Source organism: Melitaea cinxia, chromosome 2 (genome assembly GCF_905220565.1).
Source record: "Melitaea cinxia chromosome 2, ilMelCinx1.1, whole genome shotgun sequence".
Lineage (NCBI taxonomy): Eukaryota > Metazoa > Arthropoda > Insecta > Lepidoptera > Nymphalidae > Melitaea > Melitaea cinxia.
Genome location: NC_059395.1, coordinates 17,434,350 through 17,454,376, shown reverse-complemented (window position 1 = coordinate 17,454,376; position 20,027 = coordinate 17,434,350). Strand labels below are relative to the sequence as shown.

Below are 20,027 nucleotides of genomic sequence, written 5' to 3'. Positions count from 1 at the left end.
ATGGCATTGGATTTAGTTAGTATAGCGCAGCCTCATTACATACCTGGGTTTGTATTAATTACTAATTTTTTATCAAACTATAAAATATCCACTACTAGATATTTTGAGTTTATATTTATTAATTTTGTTATTGTAAACTTAAATCTGAAGCCAATGGAGCCGTAATGTCTCAGACAGAGAATACTATGAGGCAGAGGCTCGGCCTAACACCGAAGATAAGATTTTCGATTCTTTTGTCTGAAATTATTCTACTGTCGCATATCTCAGGAATAATTCTTAAACTCATTGACTAGATAATCCCAGGTAAACGAAGTAGTCCCGCGATTAAAAACGTTTTTTGCTGTGATTTTTGTCTTGATAAGTGTTAGTATGACTGCATCGTTATTGCAATTGCAACCGATTTGCTCTATAGCTAATGTCAATATAGTTACTACAAGAAATATTGTACAAAAGAAAAGTATTGAACAATGAATTAATTTTTCACTTATGTGGCGGTAGCGAAACGGCGAAGCCATATTTTTTTAAAAAAGTGTAGATGTTGTAAAGTGAAGGCTTGTAGAGGTTGTGCGTGTAGAGTTAGAAGTTTGGCTCTACATGAGATCTAACGACTTTTTTTATATGGTAAGCCATATGATCTTTTAATCTATTACTTTTAAACGAGCAATTCTTGTATACATTTTTTTTTTCATTGGATATATATATATATATATATATATATATATATATATATATATATGTATATATATATATAATATATATAATAAGTCCACTATTGACATCATATCCTGAGAATTTTGTTTATCTGGTATAATCCAAACCCAAGTTATGAGGGTTCAAAAAAACGACGAAGCGCTTCGAGAAAAATAGGTAGTGCTTTTCGTTTTTTTTTTTGCTCGTCTTGGCCCCTACCGTGCCCCCAGATACATATATTCTGAATCTCGGAAAGGGCTCCAACAATTGTCATGAAATTTGTATGCAGGGGGCTTAAAGGGCGATAAATCGATCTAGCTAGGTTTTTTTTCAGAAAATGTCGTTTTACCCGTGTTTTCAGGCCAATAAAAAAATGACTACATTATCATTAGAATACATTATCGTTAGAATTCGTTACAATAGCTCAGGTGGAAGATCGAGCGGTCACAAAACGATATGACCCCGGTTCAAATCCACATGTCTCCAGATCGATTATTTTATTTCCCTTTTTTTCTAATTGCACTCATGTTTTTTATCTAAATAACCAGTTCATGTTTTTAAAATATTATTCATATTTTATCAGTATGTAATTCGTATTTAAATAAAATTTCCAAAAAACACGAATTACTAAAAAAAACCGAGCTATGCTCGGTCATCCAGGTACTATATTTAAATATACCAATGGAGTAAATACAATGATTTGTTCATGTTCTCTATGACGTTATCGCCAATTCACGCAAAAATACGTCACTAATTCCGACAAGCAAAATATAGATATCTCGCAGACGACTTCCTCATTTTACTAATTATAAGATCAATTATTATACTTTCTCTGTAAATACAAAAAAATATATATATACCTAAGTCAGACCATGGGTTACATGCACTTAGTATAAGAAATGATTACGGCAATATTGTCACACGTGATAAATGAATTGTGTAACATCAAAAATACGTTCAGATAAATAAGAGAATACCGATTGTGATGTATTGATACGAGTCTTACGCTTGTCACCGATCCGAGATATATACCCTATATGGACGTGTTACAAAAATTCGATTTATCTTCACGATTTCACAACTTCAATTATATTTTAAACTGTATAAAATATTCGTCCTCGCGTGTCTCGTTCGACAGGATGTCATTTCCAATTAACATATATTAATGATTATAATTAATGATTTGACATTTGTATGTATGTGAGAAAAGATAGCTCATTGGGTAGAATACGTAAATAGATGCTTCATTCGTAGGCTTAAATCCGGGTTGCGCTTTCAAGTGCTAATTTTAATAACACTGAATGTAAATACAAATACTCATACACACACTTTGAGGGAAACCTACCTATATCTAATTACTAGTCGACCCGTGCCCACTTCGTTGGGCGTTAATTATTTTTGTGATGCAAATATATAGTAAAGTTTTCATCTCGCTCGCATTTCTTCGGCTTGATTTACATATACTATTATTTTACACTGAATTTTTGTTCAATAACAATAAAATACATAATAGTGAACCTTTCTTTTAGTGAAAGAATTTTCATGATCGAATCAGTATTTGCGAAGATTACCTTACAAACAAACAAATATAGAAAACTTTACCTCTTTATAATATTAGTATAGATGAAGGTACAACATAATAACTAAGTAGTTTTATAGCTGAAGAGGTATTTACTTATCTGTAAAATAGTTAGGTATGCTATTAGTATAAAAATGGTTAGATTGTTACAATAATCTATGCAATCTCTATGTGTATATATGTCGTACTCGTATATATTCCTCTTAAAGAGAAAAGATTAATATATTTATTTTTATGATATTACAGTTACACGGGTCACTGTCCAGAATATAAGTATCGTATTGGCGATACATATGGCTCAACAACCCACAAGATACTTCTGGACCCTAGCGTCAATCACTCGGAGAGGCTGGTTTTATCAGACAGGACTGCTGATGATTTCCAGGTACGTGACACTTAATTAAAATAAACTTGCAGAATAGATAACAATACTTAAAAGCTAACAAAGCCAATAACAATAAAGGCGCGCCATTTTTCTGTCAAACAGCAAAATTAAGTTGGTAAAGAAGTCACATACACTTGAACAGCAAACTTTATTATTAACGAAAATCATTTAAACATTGCATGTCCCACATAGTTTATAAGGCAGTGTCTTCATCGTTTTGTGATTTCAACTCAAATAAAGCAATTATATAATAATAGTCGTTTCTACATATCAAGATGCTCTAAACCGTAAATAAAGGTTAAGACATCTCTGTACTTGAGTACCAGAACACGAAGATTGACTTTCGAAATTTTAACATACGTAAATAATGTATGAAAAAACGTATAGGGAGTGAAATCTTGTGAAACATTAGCATTAAGCAGTGATGCTGAGGCCTGAGACCTTCCCTGAGGGTGACATTTTTTTTACCGCAGAACGTTTCTTGCAAAAAAGTTTTTTTTAATATCGCGATAATCGCTCGGAATAATCTCCAACCATGTGTCGGAGCAGATAAATACAACTTTTTAGTAGTGGGTTTTTTTAACTATCTTTTAAATGTATTTTACATTTTTTATTGAAGTAAATCTTTTTTACGAACGCTTGACTTGGTGAGAAAGCTGGTGAATGCGTGACGATAGCGTTACGAAAATTGTGATTGGGCAGGGCGAACGGAGCAAGAGAGAGAGGTGCAAGCACATATTTTCTTTCTCTATTTCTCTCATAGCCAGTTACGTTTCGTATATCTTATCTAAGATAGTGCACGCCTATTATTGCTAAAGAAGTCTTACAGTCTTACTTCAGTCGTGTAGTCTAAAGCACACTCGTTTTTTTTTCAGGTATATCGACCGCCTCAGACTGACATCGATGTCGTAAACGCGAGATTTCGAAATGGCGACCCAGTGTACAAACACCCCATGATACCAGGATACGAAGGTAAGATAAAGGCTTACAATAAAGTGAATAAGAATCCATCTTCTTTTGGTTTAATGGGTTTTAATGGTGCTCAAAAGAGCACACATGTCGCTAATGTCTTGTACAATGAAGATAAAAGAGATTGATCGGTGGGGTCGAGGCTATAACAAATTAATAAGATTTCTGACGATTTATTTTTGAGCACGAGGATTAATTTTAAATGTTAATACGAGAATAAATAACATTGCCATTTTAAAACAAATCAATTATTCAAGTAAGTAAGTAGTTAAGTATTGAAAACAAATTAAAATGTATAATGTAATAAATATTTTGAATAAGAAACGTTTTTACGTACCTATTTATAGTAAAGGAGTGTCTAATATGAACAAAATACGTTGATACTACATACCACCTACATACCTATGTCATAAGATAAGGTATCAACAATACAAATGTATAACACCTAAGCCGTGATTTTGATGTAAAATTTATTTAAATACATAGTCTTGCCCTAAATATTGTTACAAAGAAAAAAAAATTTTTTTTACTTAATTTTTTTTTATTGCAAGTAACATTTATTATTATTACAGTGTGTTAGTTTAATACATTAATATAAAACATCGGATCCTGTTGCCTGCAGATCCGGGACCCTCCAATTAAAGCGGCTGAAGGCTCCCGCAGGGGTTTGGTCGGTAGTGCACCCCCAAGTGTTGAAGCCGACATAGGGTCTAGGACTGCCTACCCGGGCGTCCTGGATATCACCCATAAATGGGTTCCCCTGCGACAAAAAAAAAAAACATTAAAAAAATATATAGCTTATACAAAGTGTCCATTGGCTGTAATACAGTCCTACTCTTTAAACGTTGAAGCCAGTTATCGTATGGATAAATCGTAATGGATTATTTTAGGGAGTCCAAATTAAGATGGCATTTAGAGCAAGCCATACTCTTTAAAACTGACCACAATTCATATGCCAGCTGATTAAGATCCGGACTAGATGCTGGCCATTCTTCAGCTCTGATGAAGTCCGGAACGATGGTTTCTAATCAAGATTGGGTGGATCGAGCTTTATGTCCCGGCGCCGAGTCTTGCTGAAAAGACCATTCTTGGTTATTGAACATGTTGTCGTTAAGGGGCCTAACAACCTTCTCAAGAATGGTATCTTGATACACTTATGCCGATGTTTTGATATCTGTTTCACAAAAATATTGCCAGTTACTCCTTCATAGCTAGCACCCCCCAAACCATCACTAAATTTGGATAATGCCCACGTTGTACTCTGTTGACTAATTGGGTAGCTTACTTAGAGTTTTGAGCATAGATAAGGTCATTTTGTTTGTTAAAATATTGCTCAATTGTAAAAACTTTCTCATCCGTAAACAAAAATTGTTTTGATTTTACCACCCTATTCTTTTTTCAGTTCATCACATCATCATCACTTCAGCCTATCGCAGTTGATTGCTGGATGTAGGCCTCCACAAGTTCGCGCCAAAAATGGCGTGAGCTCGTGTGTTTTTTAAATGATCAGTTAAGAAATGACCAGTAACGTCTCTTATCGGGTGCAAGTCCTAAGTCATCTTTTTAAATACGCGACGTGAAGATTAAATCCTTTGCTTTCGGACAAGATTTCTTCGAATTGTTTCCCTTACTCCTTTGATGAATAGTCATTAAATATTTAGTCATTTTCATATATTATTTATGTAGGTAACTTTAGCACTAACTTAATTTATAATTGTTTTGCACTTAGACGTATTTTACCTACTTGGACCTTAGCTAACGGTGAGTTAAGAATAACAGATGTTCTCAGCGGTTTAGGATCATGGGAATGACTATCGTTACTCAGGAATTTTTTTTTGCTTGATTTTCGTAAAATATTTATAAATACATACATATATTATGTCAATACTTCAGTACTATTTGTTGTCGGATTGCCAGCAACTTTGAGGCTCTTCACTTGTCCTAATGGTTTGTAAATTAGATTATAATGGTATATTAATAACAAATATTGAAATATCCCCTTTTTTATGACAGAGGATTAGGATATTGTTACGAAACTAATGGTAATTAGTTAGTAACTAATACGTATATGTTGGATACTTTATGCGAGACCTCAGCTCTGAATCAGGTTGTTTTTTATTACATTAATATTAATATTTAACGAATAACTTTTAACAATACCTGGAACGAAACATTAACAAAATATATTTTGTGGGTAATACACTGAATAATTTAGAATATATTTCTTCGAAGAGAACATTCATACTTTACAGTATAAAATACTCATTAGGTGTTTACATTAAATACTCTTATTTTTTAAAAGGTTATTTAAAACAGCTAGAATAGTAATATACCTAGATATACTTAAAAATTAAATATAAAAGGTATAAAACTTTTTTCTCGGCCATAAATATTCATTATAATTTAAAAACCTTCAAATCACCTAAAAACCGTTTTGTATCAGATCTAGCAATATCTTGAACGTGCTTTTAAAACGTAATTCGTATACCGCTGAGAAATAAATAAAAGATTCTTCATGAGGTCAACAGTTTATCCTCTACTAATAACACTACCTATGAAGTTAGCTATGTGTGTTTTGTGTTTATTTATCTCAGAATCACAAAATGAACATTTATAGTGATTCTATTTGAAGTTATCTATTTATTATTATCAAACTATGGAGTCATACTATCCACCCAGATGTAATTTTTAAGTATTTTGTGTTATGTCTGACTTTGTTTGAGATATACATTGGCTTAAAAATATTTCTGCGTGGTTACTAATGTTTACAAACTTTAATAGGGATAACTGGTGAGACACGGTCTAGAAGTTAAGCATTGCAACAAAACGCGATGAATCAGTGTTTACAGAGCTGACTCACGGAGCTGGACCGGTCAGAATGTCTCAATTTCCTGAGATTATAACACCTTAAAATAATCTCCGAATGACCCATTAAAAGTTAGTGTAATCATTGTATCATTACGGAAAACTTACATTAGGGATAACGATTTCAAAAAAAAAATATTACACGGTAGTTATAGAAGTAAGTATATAAGGTTTGAATTATGTATATTTCGGTAAACGGGTAATGTAGATCGTCCAATGCCTTATGCCTTCTGCATGTATCATTAACGCTTTGACTGCTTGGGACCATTCATAAATTACGTTCCTGAAAGTCAGTGACTTTTTGAAGTGTAACTTCTTTAGACACATGAGGGTAAAATTTTCACGGATGAAACGCAATAAAAATATTATTAGCGTCACGAAGATGTGCAACGTTTTTGTCGAACAATAGAGCCACCTATCGTGTACTATAGAAACTACAAAGGTTGTTACATTAATATCGATAGCATTACTTTGCGAACTAGCTAGATGGCGCTGGAACGGAAATCCGAGGGCTTTATATTTGTATAAATATAACCAGAATTATAAATTAGTTTGCCCAAGAAGGTTCACTTCTGACTTGTGTACTTTGTACGCACGAACTTTTTTTTTAAGATCTATTGTCTACCTAGCTTTTTGTCTGCGTTTCCCGATAAGGGGTTGCCAACTTGCCATTCAAGAACCTCGCGTCTCTAATGATAATCAGTTATTTGAATATGTATCAAAAAAAAAAAACGGTACTCTTCCTTTCGCATGTTATAGGGCAGGAAAAAGTGTTGTATCATATCTAACAGGCTATAGGGACATATGTGTCCCACGGTTGGGCAAAGATATCGTATAAAATGTTTTCTTTAAAGCTTAATTGGCCACAGCCTAATGAGAATTGTTTTATCTGACGCGATATTTTTAACGTGTCGGTTTTCATTATATAAAACTCGATTCGATTAAGGTTGATGACCATATATAGAATCCAGTTGAAGTTACAGAAATATTATTACAGTGAAGTCATGATATAAACAGTCATAATGGGATCTTTATCTTGTGTAATGTTACACTCGTAAGTTTGTCTATGACACACAGTTTTTCCTCGTATATTGTAGCGGCTCTAACGCATTCGAATGAAAATTTGGACCTCAAAAAATTCAATTACAATTTATTTGTTTATCGTTTTCATATAAGGAAAATTTTATTTAACCTTTACAATATCTAAATTTAACTTAAACAATTTATTACTGAAATTAGAACCATATAAACTTTTCTTTTTTAAGCTGTATGGTTACGGCAGTAAAGAATATAGCCACCCCTTTTCTTCCCGTGGGGGTCATAAGAGGCGACTAAGGGATAACAAAGTTCCACTAACACCTTGGAAATTATAAAGCCGACCGATGGCGGGATAACCATCCAATTGCTGGCTTTGAAATACACAGGCCGAAGACGGGCAGTAGCGTCTTCGGTGTGACAAAGCCAGCTCTGCGGCTACCAACCCGCCTGCCCAGCGTGGTGACTATGGATAAAACACATGTGTTGAACTTGAGGAGGCCTATGTTCAGTAGTGGACTGCAATAGACTGAAGTGATGATGATGATGAAACTACTCAAAGTACAATATTAAGACGTGTTATAAGTTAAGCAAGTTTAGTAGCAAACGGTTAAAATAGTTTATGTACCAACATAAATAACATAAAAGGTTTGTTTTACAACTTCGTAAGAAACCCACTCGTACGCCAAATTGGATTCGCATGGATTATGCAAGAAGCTATTCAAATAGTTTCTGGAACCAGTACATATGTAATCTGATTTAATTTTATGCGTTTGTTCACAAACGCAGAACTATTTTACATAAGTAACGATAAATGCTCAAAATTCAAAATCGTTGGTTAAAATTTTTTTTTAAGTTTCATCAAAAGTTGCGGTTACTTTAAATTTTTTTCACCAGTAAATTTAGAAATAAATTATGCCAATTGAGCTATAAGGAAATTATTATAGTAAAATAAGCATTTATATTATCCTAGCTGTACCCTGCGCGCGTTGCTACGCTTTTTTTGGTCTTACCAACTCAGAAACCTTTGTGGGCCCATGCAGAACACTTTGCTGATGATCATGATATGATCAAATGCATAGTTTAAGATTCTTTAAAGGATATACAGAAAGCATTCATTTATTTATATAGATTTTATATTTAAATTATTATTAATTAACAATACTTGATATAAAGCTTACCGGCATAAAAATCGCGATCGCTTATATGACGAAAATTATCAAATACAAAAGGTAATTTTCGGAATTGGTTATCTCACAATTTAGCTTTTAACAAATTAAAATAGGGCATTTGAACTAATTTAACTACTTTTAAGTCTAATACCTATAAAGTAAATATCTAGAAAACCACTTTTAAGATGTCTATATTTTAGAAATTGTCTACAAATGATTTTAATTTCATATGTTGTCGTAAACGTGGAATTGCGGAAAAGTGGATTTGATTAATTTAGAAAATTACTTCAACAATTTGTTTTTGGGAGGTATTTAAAATGATTCTTTAGAAACTGTCTAGACATGTCATTTCATATCCTATCGCCCGAATCTTTGCTCCACTCTATCATTTGCTGATTATTTCTAAAGATTATGTACTACTTATTATATACATATATTTTTTTATTACCACCTTTACCTCTAAATTTGTTTTGTTCTTACAATACGTACTATAAATTGTTGAGCTTTTTTCGCATTCGCAACAGGTATATTTCGATATGAAGTTAAGTTTCAGCATATTTTGGTTATAGTTGTATTATATAGTAGTTTTATTGTTAGTAATTACCATTAAACAACGATTGCAGCAGAATACATAACATACTGACAAGAGATTACTCTTTCAAGAATCGTCAACACATTACTTAATATTTGTAAATTAAACCATTTATGCCCAAAGGCTGCTTAAAGGGCCAGTCTTACGAAATCCACTCATCTTTTTTTATATTTATAATCTTATACTGGAAATATTTTTTGGGTATTAAAGTCTCTTTTATGATCTTACTTTCTTCTTTTTCAATTTATTTATTTGTAAAACTGTTAACTTGAATAAGTCTGTAATATTGTAGATATATTATAAGTCGAAGAGGTAAGTCGTGTTGACGCATTTTACATAGATAGGTACTTAAGAGGACGAATTTAAGTAATAATTGAAATAGGCATTTTTTTTTAAATAAATGTCTACACAATACACACACGGTCGTCTGTTCCTAAAGTAAGCAACTTATGCTTGTGTTTATAGGTAACAGCCGACTGGTATAGCTAATTTTTTTTTTTCGATAAACATACTTATAAATAATATATTATATATAACTATATAAATAAATGTTTATATTACACCCAGACTCGGGGTGGGAATCGAACCCACATCCCTCGGAGCTGAAAGCTGTAAACTGCGCCACGGGGTACACTCACAACGGACTAGTCAAAAAATTTTACCTATTTAATTTCATTTGCATAAGCATTAATAACTCTAATGTTTGTGCTAAATTTAAAATAATTACACGAGTGAGAGTTCCTCCTAGCTTTTATAATGGTCCTTATTATTTGTATATTTTTCATGTTTTAATATTAATATTATATCGTTGTGTCCATAAGGTGCCAATCAAATCACTAATTGCAAATTCATGCGACGTTTCGATCCTTTATTGGATCATTTATTAATTGGCACCTTATGTCCACTTTCCCGCGAACCGTCAAAGAATTAATATTATAATATATTAGCGGTTTTGACGAGTTATAATTGTAGTTGTAAAAACATCTAACTGCCAATCGGGCGTGAACAATGTCATATCTCAAAACTAAACGGTACCATGTCCTATCCGTTCCACTTACGTCCGAGTATCAGATCGCACGCAGGCTAACGGGATACGTCTATTTTACAATTATTAGTATCAATATGTTTCACGGAGTCGGTCTCATGAAATATTCAATTATTAACCTAATTCATGCGGTTTTATCTCATTGTCTATTTCAATAAATAATGTATTGAATTTGGATCACATTTATAAACAAGGTGCATACGTTTTGTTACAAAACATACCTATCTCCCAGTATTTATTTAAAACGAAATCAACGTACACAAACAACTAATAATATAATAATATGTTTTAAAAACTGTATAACAAAATAGTTTGTAAGCTTAAATAAATAGGTACACTTGAAATACTAAGCTTAAATTTATATTAAAGCGTAAATTTACTTATGCACCATTTGCTATTGACAGCATTGCGTATGCGCTTACAAGTAATTGAATGCGATAGGTTTCTTGCCTCGGCTGAATGCACATTTTGGTCAGCGCTACACAGTCGCCGCAACAGAGGCTCTATCGGAATTCCAAAAGTCACAGCTAAACCAACGAGCCGCGAGAAATCAACTTGAAAGGGTTGTAGACTTGCAAACTGGGAAAGGACAGCCGTGGGATCTTGTTGATAGATTTGTAAGTTCGATAAAATGAATATAATTTAGTAAGAAAGAAGATGCATTATGAATGAAGAAAAAGCGTGAAGATTGAGTGGAGAAAAAATAGAGAATAAAGGAATGGCTATAGACTATGAAAAGTTATCAGTAAAAATGTTGATCATTGTGTTTTAGTCGGCGACAGCGGAATTTAAACTACCCTTAGTAGTAGTGAGACCGGAATGTGCGGGAATATTGAGAGATGTGCCGATGGATGAGCCGAAGTTGTCATCACCGTCACATTCTATTAGTCCTTATTTCATGGAAAATGACAATCCTGACAAATTTATCAAGAAAGGTAATGAACATATTTATGTGAAATAAAATAATGTAAAATATCTCACAATTTTGTTATATAATTATAGTGTTTAAAAATTTGTTTGAGTGTAAAACAGAGAAACATCTTAAAAGATTTTTTATTTAATCATTTTTACAGGAAATTTACAAATTACGAAAATTACAAATTATTTTTTTAAAGTATTATATTTTCAATATAACGTAATTGAAATTATAATTTCTTTTTTGTATTTATGATATAATGTGAACTTATATAGGTGAAATTATTTTAAATAGAACTGCTTTCTAAATTATATGTACTAACTTATTTAAAATTATTTTGGTATTACAATGGAACGGAAACATTGAAAATTGTCATAAATTAAATATGTTTGAAGTATGACAATTTTTGACATAGGATTTTTTCTGAATATATAATATTTTACATTCATTATTTCGATTTTTACATAAAAATTGATCTGTTAATATAAAAAAAAACTAATGTCGTATTCAAAAATTCATCAGTCATTTGTTCGAAATCAAATTTGGGGTTTTAATCCTTCAGAATCAATTCGTAAGTTAAATGTTTAATGTCATAACAAATCAATAGTTTTTCGTCAGTATTTTTTTGAACATAGTTTATAAAGTAAATGTAAGTTGTTACAACTATAAAATAAATACGTGATAAAACTACTTCAAAAAATAATACTGTAGCATTATTAGTTTAAAATCTATTTATCGTTATAAAATTGTGAACCACTAAAATGAAATCATCACTGATAGTGAAAGAGTTAAATTATTAGATTATCATAAGAATTTTACACACCAGACTAAAATAATTTGTAACTGGTGTGTTAAGTTTTAATTTACAATTGGACGGTTTATAACGTACATGTTAGACACTAATGGTAGTAAACTTAACATGAGAATAATACTTTTAAATAAATATTGGTATGGAGGTAATCTACCATACAATTATTCCTGTATTAATTTATATTTAATTATTAATATTTTTCAGATTAAAACTTCCAATAATTTGAATTTAAATATTAAAATTAAGCTACATCTTAGTTAAAGTTGAATAAAATGAATGCATTTATTTATGTATCGATTAACTTTAAAGGATTTGCCGGACATGTGCCCTATGGTTTCCAACGATTTGGCGAGTCTTCAAAGAAGCTGACCAATTCCGCTCTTTGCGACTTTTCGGCTAATTATAGACGAAGACAGAGTACTGAGTGGGCGCCTGTAAATGTTGTCAAGTAAGTTTAGCCAAAAAAAATAAATAAATAAGAAAATCAACTTTTTATTTTTATTTTAACGGGCCAAAAGACGATATGCTGTTCTATTACTCTAGCTGTCATTTGTGACATCATGGTGTTATACGTCATATGTCAATTGACCATAAAATTTACACAGTACGCATTTCATACAAATTTTCTTTAAAAAAAAAACAATAAAATGACGAAGAAGAAACCGTTGCCACACCTCTCGAAAGAGGAGAAAATGGTAATCGTTATATCAGAGATAATACAGGAGTTGCTGGTAGCACATCGCCAAGGCAAAGATGTTAACCTCAACAAGATGAAGACGAGGATTTCTTCAAAATACGGTCTCGGTACTTCTCCGCGACTCGTAGATATCATAGCAGCAGTGCCGGCTGACGCGAAAAACATATTACTACCTAAATTAAAAGCTAAACCTATTCGTACTGCGTCAGGTATTGCAGTTGTAGCTGTAATGTGTAAACCTCATCGTTGTCCTCATATTAATTTTACCGGTAACATTTGCGTGTATTGCCCTGGAGGTCCCGATTCAGATTTTGAATATTCGACTCAAAGTTATACAGGCTATGAGCCTACATCTATGAGGGCTATTCGGGCGCGTTACAATCCGTATTTACAGACGCGTCACAGAGTTGAGCAACTGAAACAGCTCGGTCACAGTGTGGATAAAGTTGAGTTTATTGTGATGGGAGGGACATTCATGTCCCTTCCAGAAGATTATAGAGATTATTTTATAAGGTAAATATAATTTATTAAAATAGTATTTTTAAATTTTGTATACATGAAATGTATATTATAAATATTAAATATAATTACTAAATAATTTAATAACTTCTAGGAATCTGCATGATGCTCTATCAGGGCATACTTCAAGTTGCGTAGCAGAAGCAGTGAAGTATTCAGAGAAAGCTAAAACTAAATGTATCGGTATAACCATTGAGACTCGTCCGGACTACTGTCTGCAGAGGCACATGAGTGACATGCTTAATTATGGCTGTACTAGGTATGTGAACAATATAATGGCAATCATATTTACTGGCTTATACTGGCTTTTACATTAATACTATATAATATTATTTCATAAATGCTCTATAGTTTATGTTATAACAAATAGAAAAGTTTACTAACTGTTCAATTGACAAACTTAGTATAAGACATTTTACCTGTAAATAATTCTCTACATATATCCTACATTTATGTATGATAAGTATATTGTGTATAAAAATATACCATAAATTCTATATCTCTTTATTTAAATGGTCTTATTTTATGTAGGTTGGAGATAGGAGTGCAATCAGTTTACGAGGATATAGCAAGAGACACAAACAGAGGTCACACAGTAAAAGCTGTTTGTGAGAATTTCAATCTTGCGAAGGATGCAGGATTTAAGGTGGTATTATTTGATAAATGATGTAACTTAATATATATACTTACCTTTTTATAGTTAAACATTTATTTATTTTTTATATTTAAGAAGAAAAAATAGAAGCTTACTTTCATTTTGAAACTAGTTAAAAAAATATACTTTTTATTGGTATGCAGTCCACAAATGTAATAATGGTTTAGCATTTATTAGGGTTAAAAAATTAGATAACAACAGGTGAATTTTTATCAGTATGATTTTAAATTCCAGATTGTTGCACACATGATGCCTGATTTACCAAATGTCGACTTTGAGAGAGACGTTGAACAATTTGTTGAGTTCTTTGAGAACCCAGCGTTTAGAGCTGATGGCCTGAAAATATACCCAACCCTAGTGATTAGAGGTACGGGACTCTATGAGTTATGGAAAACCGGGAGGTACCGAAGTTACCCTCCCTCTACATTAGTTGATCTGATCGCCAAGATATTGGCTTTGGTGCCCCCGTGGACAAGGGTATACAGGTATAATATTAAAAATTTATACATATATTTTTTATATTATCTATATACTGTGTTACTGTAATAATTGAGGTAGGGCAAGCAGCAAAAATCCTCCTCAAAATCTGGAGTAGCCAAAATGGGGAAGTACCTCGACCTTATAGGAGACTTATAGGAGACTACAGCAAAATAATATTGCTTTTAAGTAGTGTTGTGTTCCTGTGGTGAGCAAGGTGACCAGAGCTCCTGGGGAGATTGGGGGTAGGGTGGGCAACACGTGATGTTTCTGGTGTTGCAGGTGTCTATAGGCTACTGTAATCGCTTACCACCAGGTGAATCTTATAAGTGTTTGTGAGGTTGTATAAAAAAAATATAGGAGACATACTCGCTAAATAATATATTGACTTCTTTACTTATCAATAATTTAGTAAAAATATAAATTTTTAATAACTTATAGTTTCATTTTCCTTCTAAAGTTGTCAAACTTATTACAAAGTATATTCATGCAAAGTATATACATACAAAGTATATATATAAATAAAACAAGCATTGAAAAGGGTCTACTCTAATATATTCTTCTTTAATTTGTCAATTAATGACTACTTAAATTTTTGCCACTGACATTAATCCCTTATAAATCAAATTTATCATCATGATTGTTGTTTATGTTAAGTTAACATTTCATAATAATTTAATGAAATTTCAGAGTTCAGCGTGATATACCCATGCCACTGGTCTCTTCAGGTGTGGAACATGGTAATCTGAGGGAGCTGGCTTTAGCTCGTATGGCAGATTTGGGAACTGACTGTAGGGATGTCAGAACAAGAGAAGTCGGGATACAGGAAATACATAACAAAGTTAGACCTTATGAGGTATGTTGAGTAGCTAAGTACTTTTTTACCAAAAAAACCTTTATGAAAATATTTTAGGTATACATTGTTCAACACAAGTAGACAAAGGTGTTTTTTTTTAAAATTCTTTGGTTTTTTTTTCATATGAATATAATGTAAATAAGCTAAAAATGTAATTGCTGGTAAAGTCAGTCAATCAGTCAGTCAGTCAGTTCAGCCTATTGCAGCCCACTGTTGGACATAGGCATCCTCCAGTTCGTGAAAAAGTCTGCTGGTGAAGACACTAATCTAATTTTTTAATTTTAATAGTTCCATTTAATTTAGAAAATCTCATTTAATATATTAAATGTAGTAAAAACCTAAGGTCTGATAAAACATTTAAAGGTATGTAATGTTTTTGAATTTTAGGTTGAATTAATAAGACGCGACTATGTAGCCAATGGGGGTTGGGAGACCTTCCTATCATATGAAGATCCGCACCAGGATATATTAGTCGGTTTGCTCCGACTCCGGAAATGTGCTAAAGATACATATAGACCCGAATTGAAGCCTGGACCGAATGCTAGCTTCAAACAGTGTAGTATTGTAAGGGAATTGCACGTTTATGGATCTGTTGTACCAGTAAGTACTTGTCTAAGTTTATTTAATTTTATTTGTGAAAGGTTTCATGACGATTGTGTAAAAAAGGTCACTGTTTTAATTTTTCTGTCTTTATCTCTCGTCATAGAGGGGTAGTGTAACAGATGTTTAATATTATTGGAATCCTTTTTAGGCTGCTTCTCTTGTGAATATGTATCCGAACTTAGTCTACCACTTTTAGAATGCTAAACAGCGGTAGGATATATTATGTCTCAATTTAAAACTTCAGAAAATTTCTTTGCAAATACCAAAATGCGGGTTTGCACGTGATGTTTATGAGATGAAACAAATTTTGAAGAGAGTATTACTCTTAGAAAACTCATCAGTGCTAACCTTAATGCTTAACTTAATAAACAACTTAGCTACAGTAACAATATATGCAATCCATTCTTATTCAATATTTATTTAGTAGTTCAGGAAACTACTACTATTGTATTTGTATTTGTATAGGGCTCGATTTTCCGCATTTAGACGCAAAGGTGGTCCGTTATGCGTGAAAAGTGGGCTGACTAGTTCAGCCAGCCCAGCTCCTTCCAGAAGCTCAGAAACCTCCTGGGGCGTTCACAGGCTTCTCGGAGCGTCCTTATTTCCTTAAGGATGGTAGCCCGGTGTGCGGCCACTCCCTCGCATTCCAGGATTACGTGGGCGGCTGTTTCTTCAGCAGCCAGACAGCCCCTGCAAAGAGGGCTGTCTGTTGCATTCATGATGAATAGTTGGTGATTGAGTGCCATGTGGCCGGTAATCGTGCCAACAACTATTCTGATGTCCAGGTGGTTGAGACTGAGCAGTCGGCACGCTAGGTGCGGTGATACTTCCGTGAGTATCAATTTGGACTGTCTACAGCCGGTTTGGTTTGCCCAAAGTGCATTGTGATTTGCACGTGTATGTTGCCTTACCCACGAGCGCAGTTGTCCAAATGGTAGCGGCAATAGGATGGTTGGGCCGGCAACCTTTGTACTGGACCCCTGTCTTGCAAGCTCGTCGGCAGCATCGTTTCCGTGCGATCCACTATGTCCTTTTATCCACTGGAGGATTACCTCATTATGTGAGGCTAATACTTCCAGGGTTTGATGACATTCGTATATAAGACTAGAGTTAGTCGAATTGCTCTCTAGTGCTTTAAGTACGGCCATGCTGTCCGACAGAATACGGATATTACAATCCCTAATGCCTTTCGACAGGACGGCGGTGGCTGCATGGGTTATCGCAACACACTCACATTGAAAGATGGAGCTGTGTTGGCCCAGCGTTAGTGATAAGTTGATATTGAGGTCTTGTGAGTACACACCGGCACCGGTGCCAGACCCCATTTTGGAGCCATCCGTGTAGATGCGGACCTCGCGTATGCCGGAATGGTCTCTTTCAGCCTCAAACGGTTGTATATGGTACTTTCTTTCGAAAATATGTTGTTTGGGAATCCTATCACAAGGAGCAGGAAGTAGTGGCTCATAGCTCACAAGGTTGCTCCAAAGTCTATTGTGTGGACCCTCCTGGTTGCACCACAAGCCCAAGTGTTTCAGCATGATAGCTGACATAGCCGCCTCCTGTTGTATGAACAAGTCAAGCGGTGCCAGGTCAAGCATAACCTCAAGAGCTGCTGTGGGGGCGGTACGCATACAGCCAGTGATTGCAGAGCACGCTATTCTCTGAAACCGCTGGAGTTTGTTTTTAACGGTTGTAAGTTCTGTTCTCTGCCACCAGATTACCGCACCGTAGGTGATTATAGGCCTGACAATAGTTTTGTACAGCCATAGAGTAATTTTAGGTGATATGCCCCAGCTTTTGCCGAGGAGCCTTTTGCATTGGCAGTGGATTATGCTGGCTTTGTAAACTACTACTATTTATTGTATTGTATTGTTTACGTCACTTTCGAATTACTCGTAGTAAATTATCACTGACTTATACATTTAATTACTTGCAGGTTAACGCCCGCGACCCAACAAAGTTTCAACATCAAGGCTTTGGAATGTTGCTAATGGAAGAAGCTGAGAGGATTGCTAAGGTGGAGCACGGATCTGATAAGATAGCTGTTATATCTGGAGTTGGAACGCGAAACTATTACGCTAAGATCGGATACCATCTTGAAGGACCGTACATGGTCAAGATGCTGGCTTGAATAAAAAATTAAAAAAACAATGTTGTCTTTAACTTCTATGTAACACCTTTTTTGTTTTGTTTTGGGTACTGAAATAATATACGACCCGTTTTTATATTTGCGGATTTGAGTAAAAATAAAAATTTACTAATAGTTTTATGCTTAAGAATTTTTATAGATTAAATTACTTTTATCAATTGTAACTAAAAATATAATTAGCAGTTCGTTCTTCATATTATTTTAGTTTTAATCCCGTTTTACCCTAACCCCTCTTCTAGACCTGACCCTCCCCTGTCTATCAATCCAACGGAGATCTATCACAAACACGTTGGGATGTTGCCGAACTACGCTGGCCATGTTCCTGGAACGGTTTTTAGGTAAATAATAATTATTAACATTTGTAAGTAATTATCTAACACATAAGTATCCTTGTACATTTTATGGCGCAACATAAGTTTAAATTTTGTCGGGTACCATTTGCCGTCGCATTTGAAATACAGTTAAAAATCCTCTTGTGTCTGTACAAAACATACAGCTGAAAGAAATTTTTCAAAGCAAAACGTGAGCTATTTTTCGATCAGTTTAGAGCCCCCCCACCAGGTGAGATTTAGTGTGATTTGCCTGGACCCCTCCCCCCCGCTGCCCCTGCGTGAGATTGACGCTGAATATAATAGAGATTGACGGGAAATAATATGTTTGAGTATACTATACTTAATATATTTAAATTAAATTCAAAGCAAAAACTAAATGATTTTAATAGTAATGAGATTTATTTTGGAGGCAAAATGAACACTCAAAATAGTTTTTTTTTTTTAATATTTGTAATATTTTCTAATTTTTGAAGCTGATGTGAGATTTAAGATTATCCCCCGCCCTTCGGTTTAAATGAGATTTTGTGAGGTTTCATTGCATCCTGCCCTCCCATTCTGAGCTCACGTAATTAATGCATGTCCCATAACAGAATGTGTGTAAGATCTATATTTTAATTTAGGATCATTTTGAGTTAAAGATAAGTTACAGGGAACAACAAATAAATTATGATAAATACGGTCCGGTAACGAACTAGCAATAATTTTTTTTACAGAAAGTGTTGGAAGTTCTGAAGGAAACTAAATGGCTTATTAATATATAATTTGTGTCTCGATATTTGACTTATGCGCCTAGGCTAAAGTAGTACCTTACTAAAACTATTCTTACTGTACTTATTCAAACAGACTTGCTACAAATTTTTAAATAGGTATCAATGTTTGATTTTAGATAGTGTTATTATGTTTACGTTTTCAGATTTGGTAAGACATACGGAAATGACACACGAGATGCGAAAAGATGGTTGCGTGGAGATTTCACTTCTTAATATTTTAAATTGAAAGTACTAAAAAAGGGTGAACAGATTTTGAATGAAATATTTTTCAATTTCGAACATTTTATATAAAGGAGTTTTTTGTTCTTGAAATAAAAGTCTTAAGAATTAAAATATATTTTTATTGATATATTAACAAAATATATAAATGAAATAGTTGCTATTTCTTTTTTCATTTTTTTTAACAAAACATTTCTAATAAGTAATCTTTCTAAAAATGCTTTGTACGTATTATAATAAATACCTGAGTGACCGAGCTTAGCTCGGTATTTTTTAGTAAATAGTATGTTTTGGAAATCATATTTAAATACGAATTACATATTGATAAAATATGTATAACATTTTTCGATTTTATCGACATAATAATAAAAAATATGAACTGGCTATTTAAATAAAAAATAACGAGCGCAATTAGAAAAAAAAAAGAAAAAATAATATATCTAAAGAAATTTGTGGATTTGAACCATGATCTTTTCAGCCGATTTCTCACCTGAGCTATTACAACTTTATTGACAAGTGCGAAATTTACCTTCGTATTAACGATATTGTAGCTATTTTTCATTACGTAAAAACAGATTAGCTAGATTTATTTATCTCCCCCGAAATCCCCTGCATACTAAATTTCGTGAAAATCGTTGGAGCCGTTTCCGAGATTCAGATTATATATGTATACAAGAATTGCTCATTTAAT

The 20,027-nt window shown here is 33.3% G+C and overlaps 2 protein-coding genes across 2 annotated transcripts; both read left to right on the top strand.

Moving 5' to 3' along the window:
* On the top strand, window positions 1-19,450 carry LOC123666118 (UPF0605 protein GA14893-like). The gene is made up of 8 exons (XM_045600328.1): window positions 1-47; window positions 2,516-2,654; window positions 3,530-3,626; window positions 10,774-10,949; window positions 11,105-11,267; window positions 12,369-12,507; window positions 18,255-18,353; window positions 19,261-19,450. The coding sequence occupies exons 1-8, from the start codon at window positions 1-3 to the stop codon at window positions 19,328-19,330; spliced, it is 930 nt and encodes a 309-aa protein (XP_045456284.1). The 3' UTR covers window positions 19,331-19,450.
* Window positions 12,617-18,131, top strand: LOC123666110 (elongator complex protein 3). Its single transcript, XM_045600318.1, has 7 exons — window positions 12,617-13,269; window positions 13,370-13,534; window positions 13,807-13,921; window positions 14,165-14,415; window positions 15,098-15,263; window positions 15,651-15,863; window positions 17,803-18,131. The coding sequence occupies exons 1-7, from the start codon at window positions 12,707-12,709 to the stop codon at window positions 17,995-17,997; spliced, it is 1,668 nt and encodes a 555-aa protein (XP_045456274.1). The 5' UTR covers window positions 12,617-12,706; the 3' UTR covers window positions 17,998-18,131.
* Window positions 19,451-20,027: the final 577 nt, after the last annotated feature.

Coding starts and splice junctions, on each gene's coding strand:
- LOC123666118 (XM_045600328.1), top strand. CDS start 1: ATGGCATTGGATTTAGTTAGTATAGCGCAGCCTCATTACATACCTGG. Junction 48..2,515: donor CAGCCTCATTACATACCTGG/GTTTGTATTAAT, acceptor ATGATATTACAG/TTACACGGGTCACTGTCCAG. Junction 3,627..10,773: donor CATGATACCAGGATACGAAG/GTAAGATAAAGG, acceptor TGAATGCGATAG/GTTTCTTGCCTCGGCTGAAT.
- LOC123666110 (XM_045600318.1), top strand. CDS start 12,707: ATGACGAAGAAGAAACCGTTGCCACACCTCTCGAAAGAGGAGAAAATG. Junction 13,922..14,164: donor CGAAGGATGCAGGATTTAAG/GTGGTATTATTT, acceptor TTTAAATTCCAG/ATTGTTGCACACATGATGCC. Junction 15,264..15,650: donor ACAAAGTTAGACCTTATGAG/GTATGTTGAGTA, acceptor TTTGAATTTTAG/GTTGAATTAATAAGACGCGA.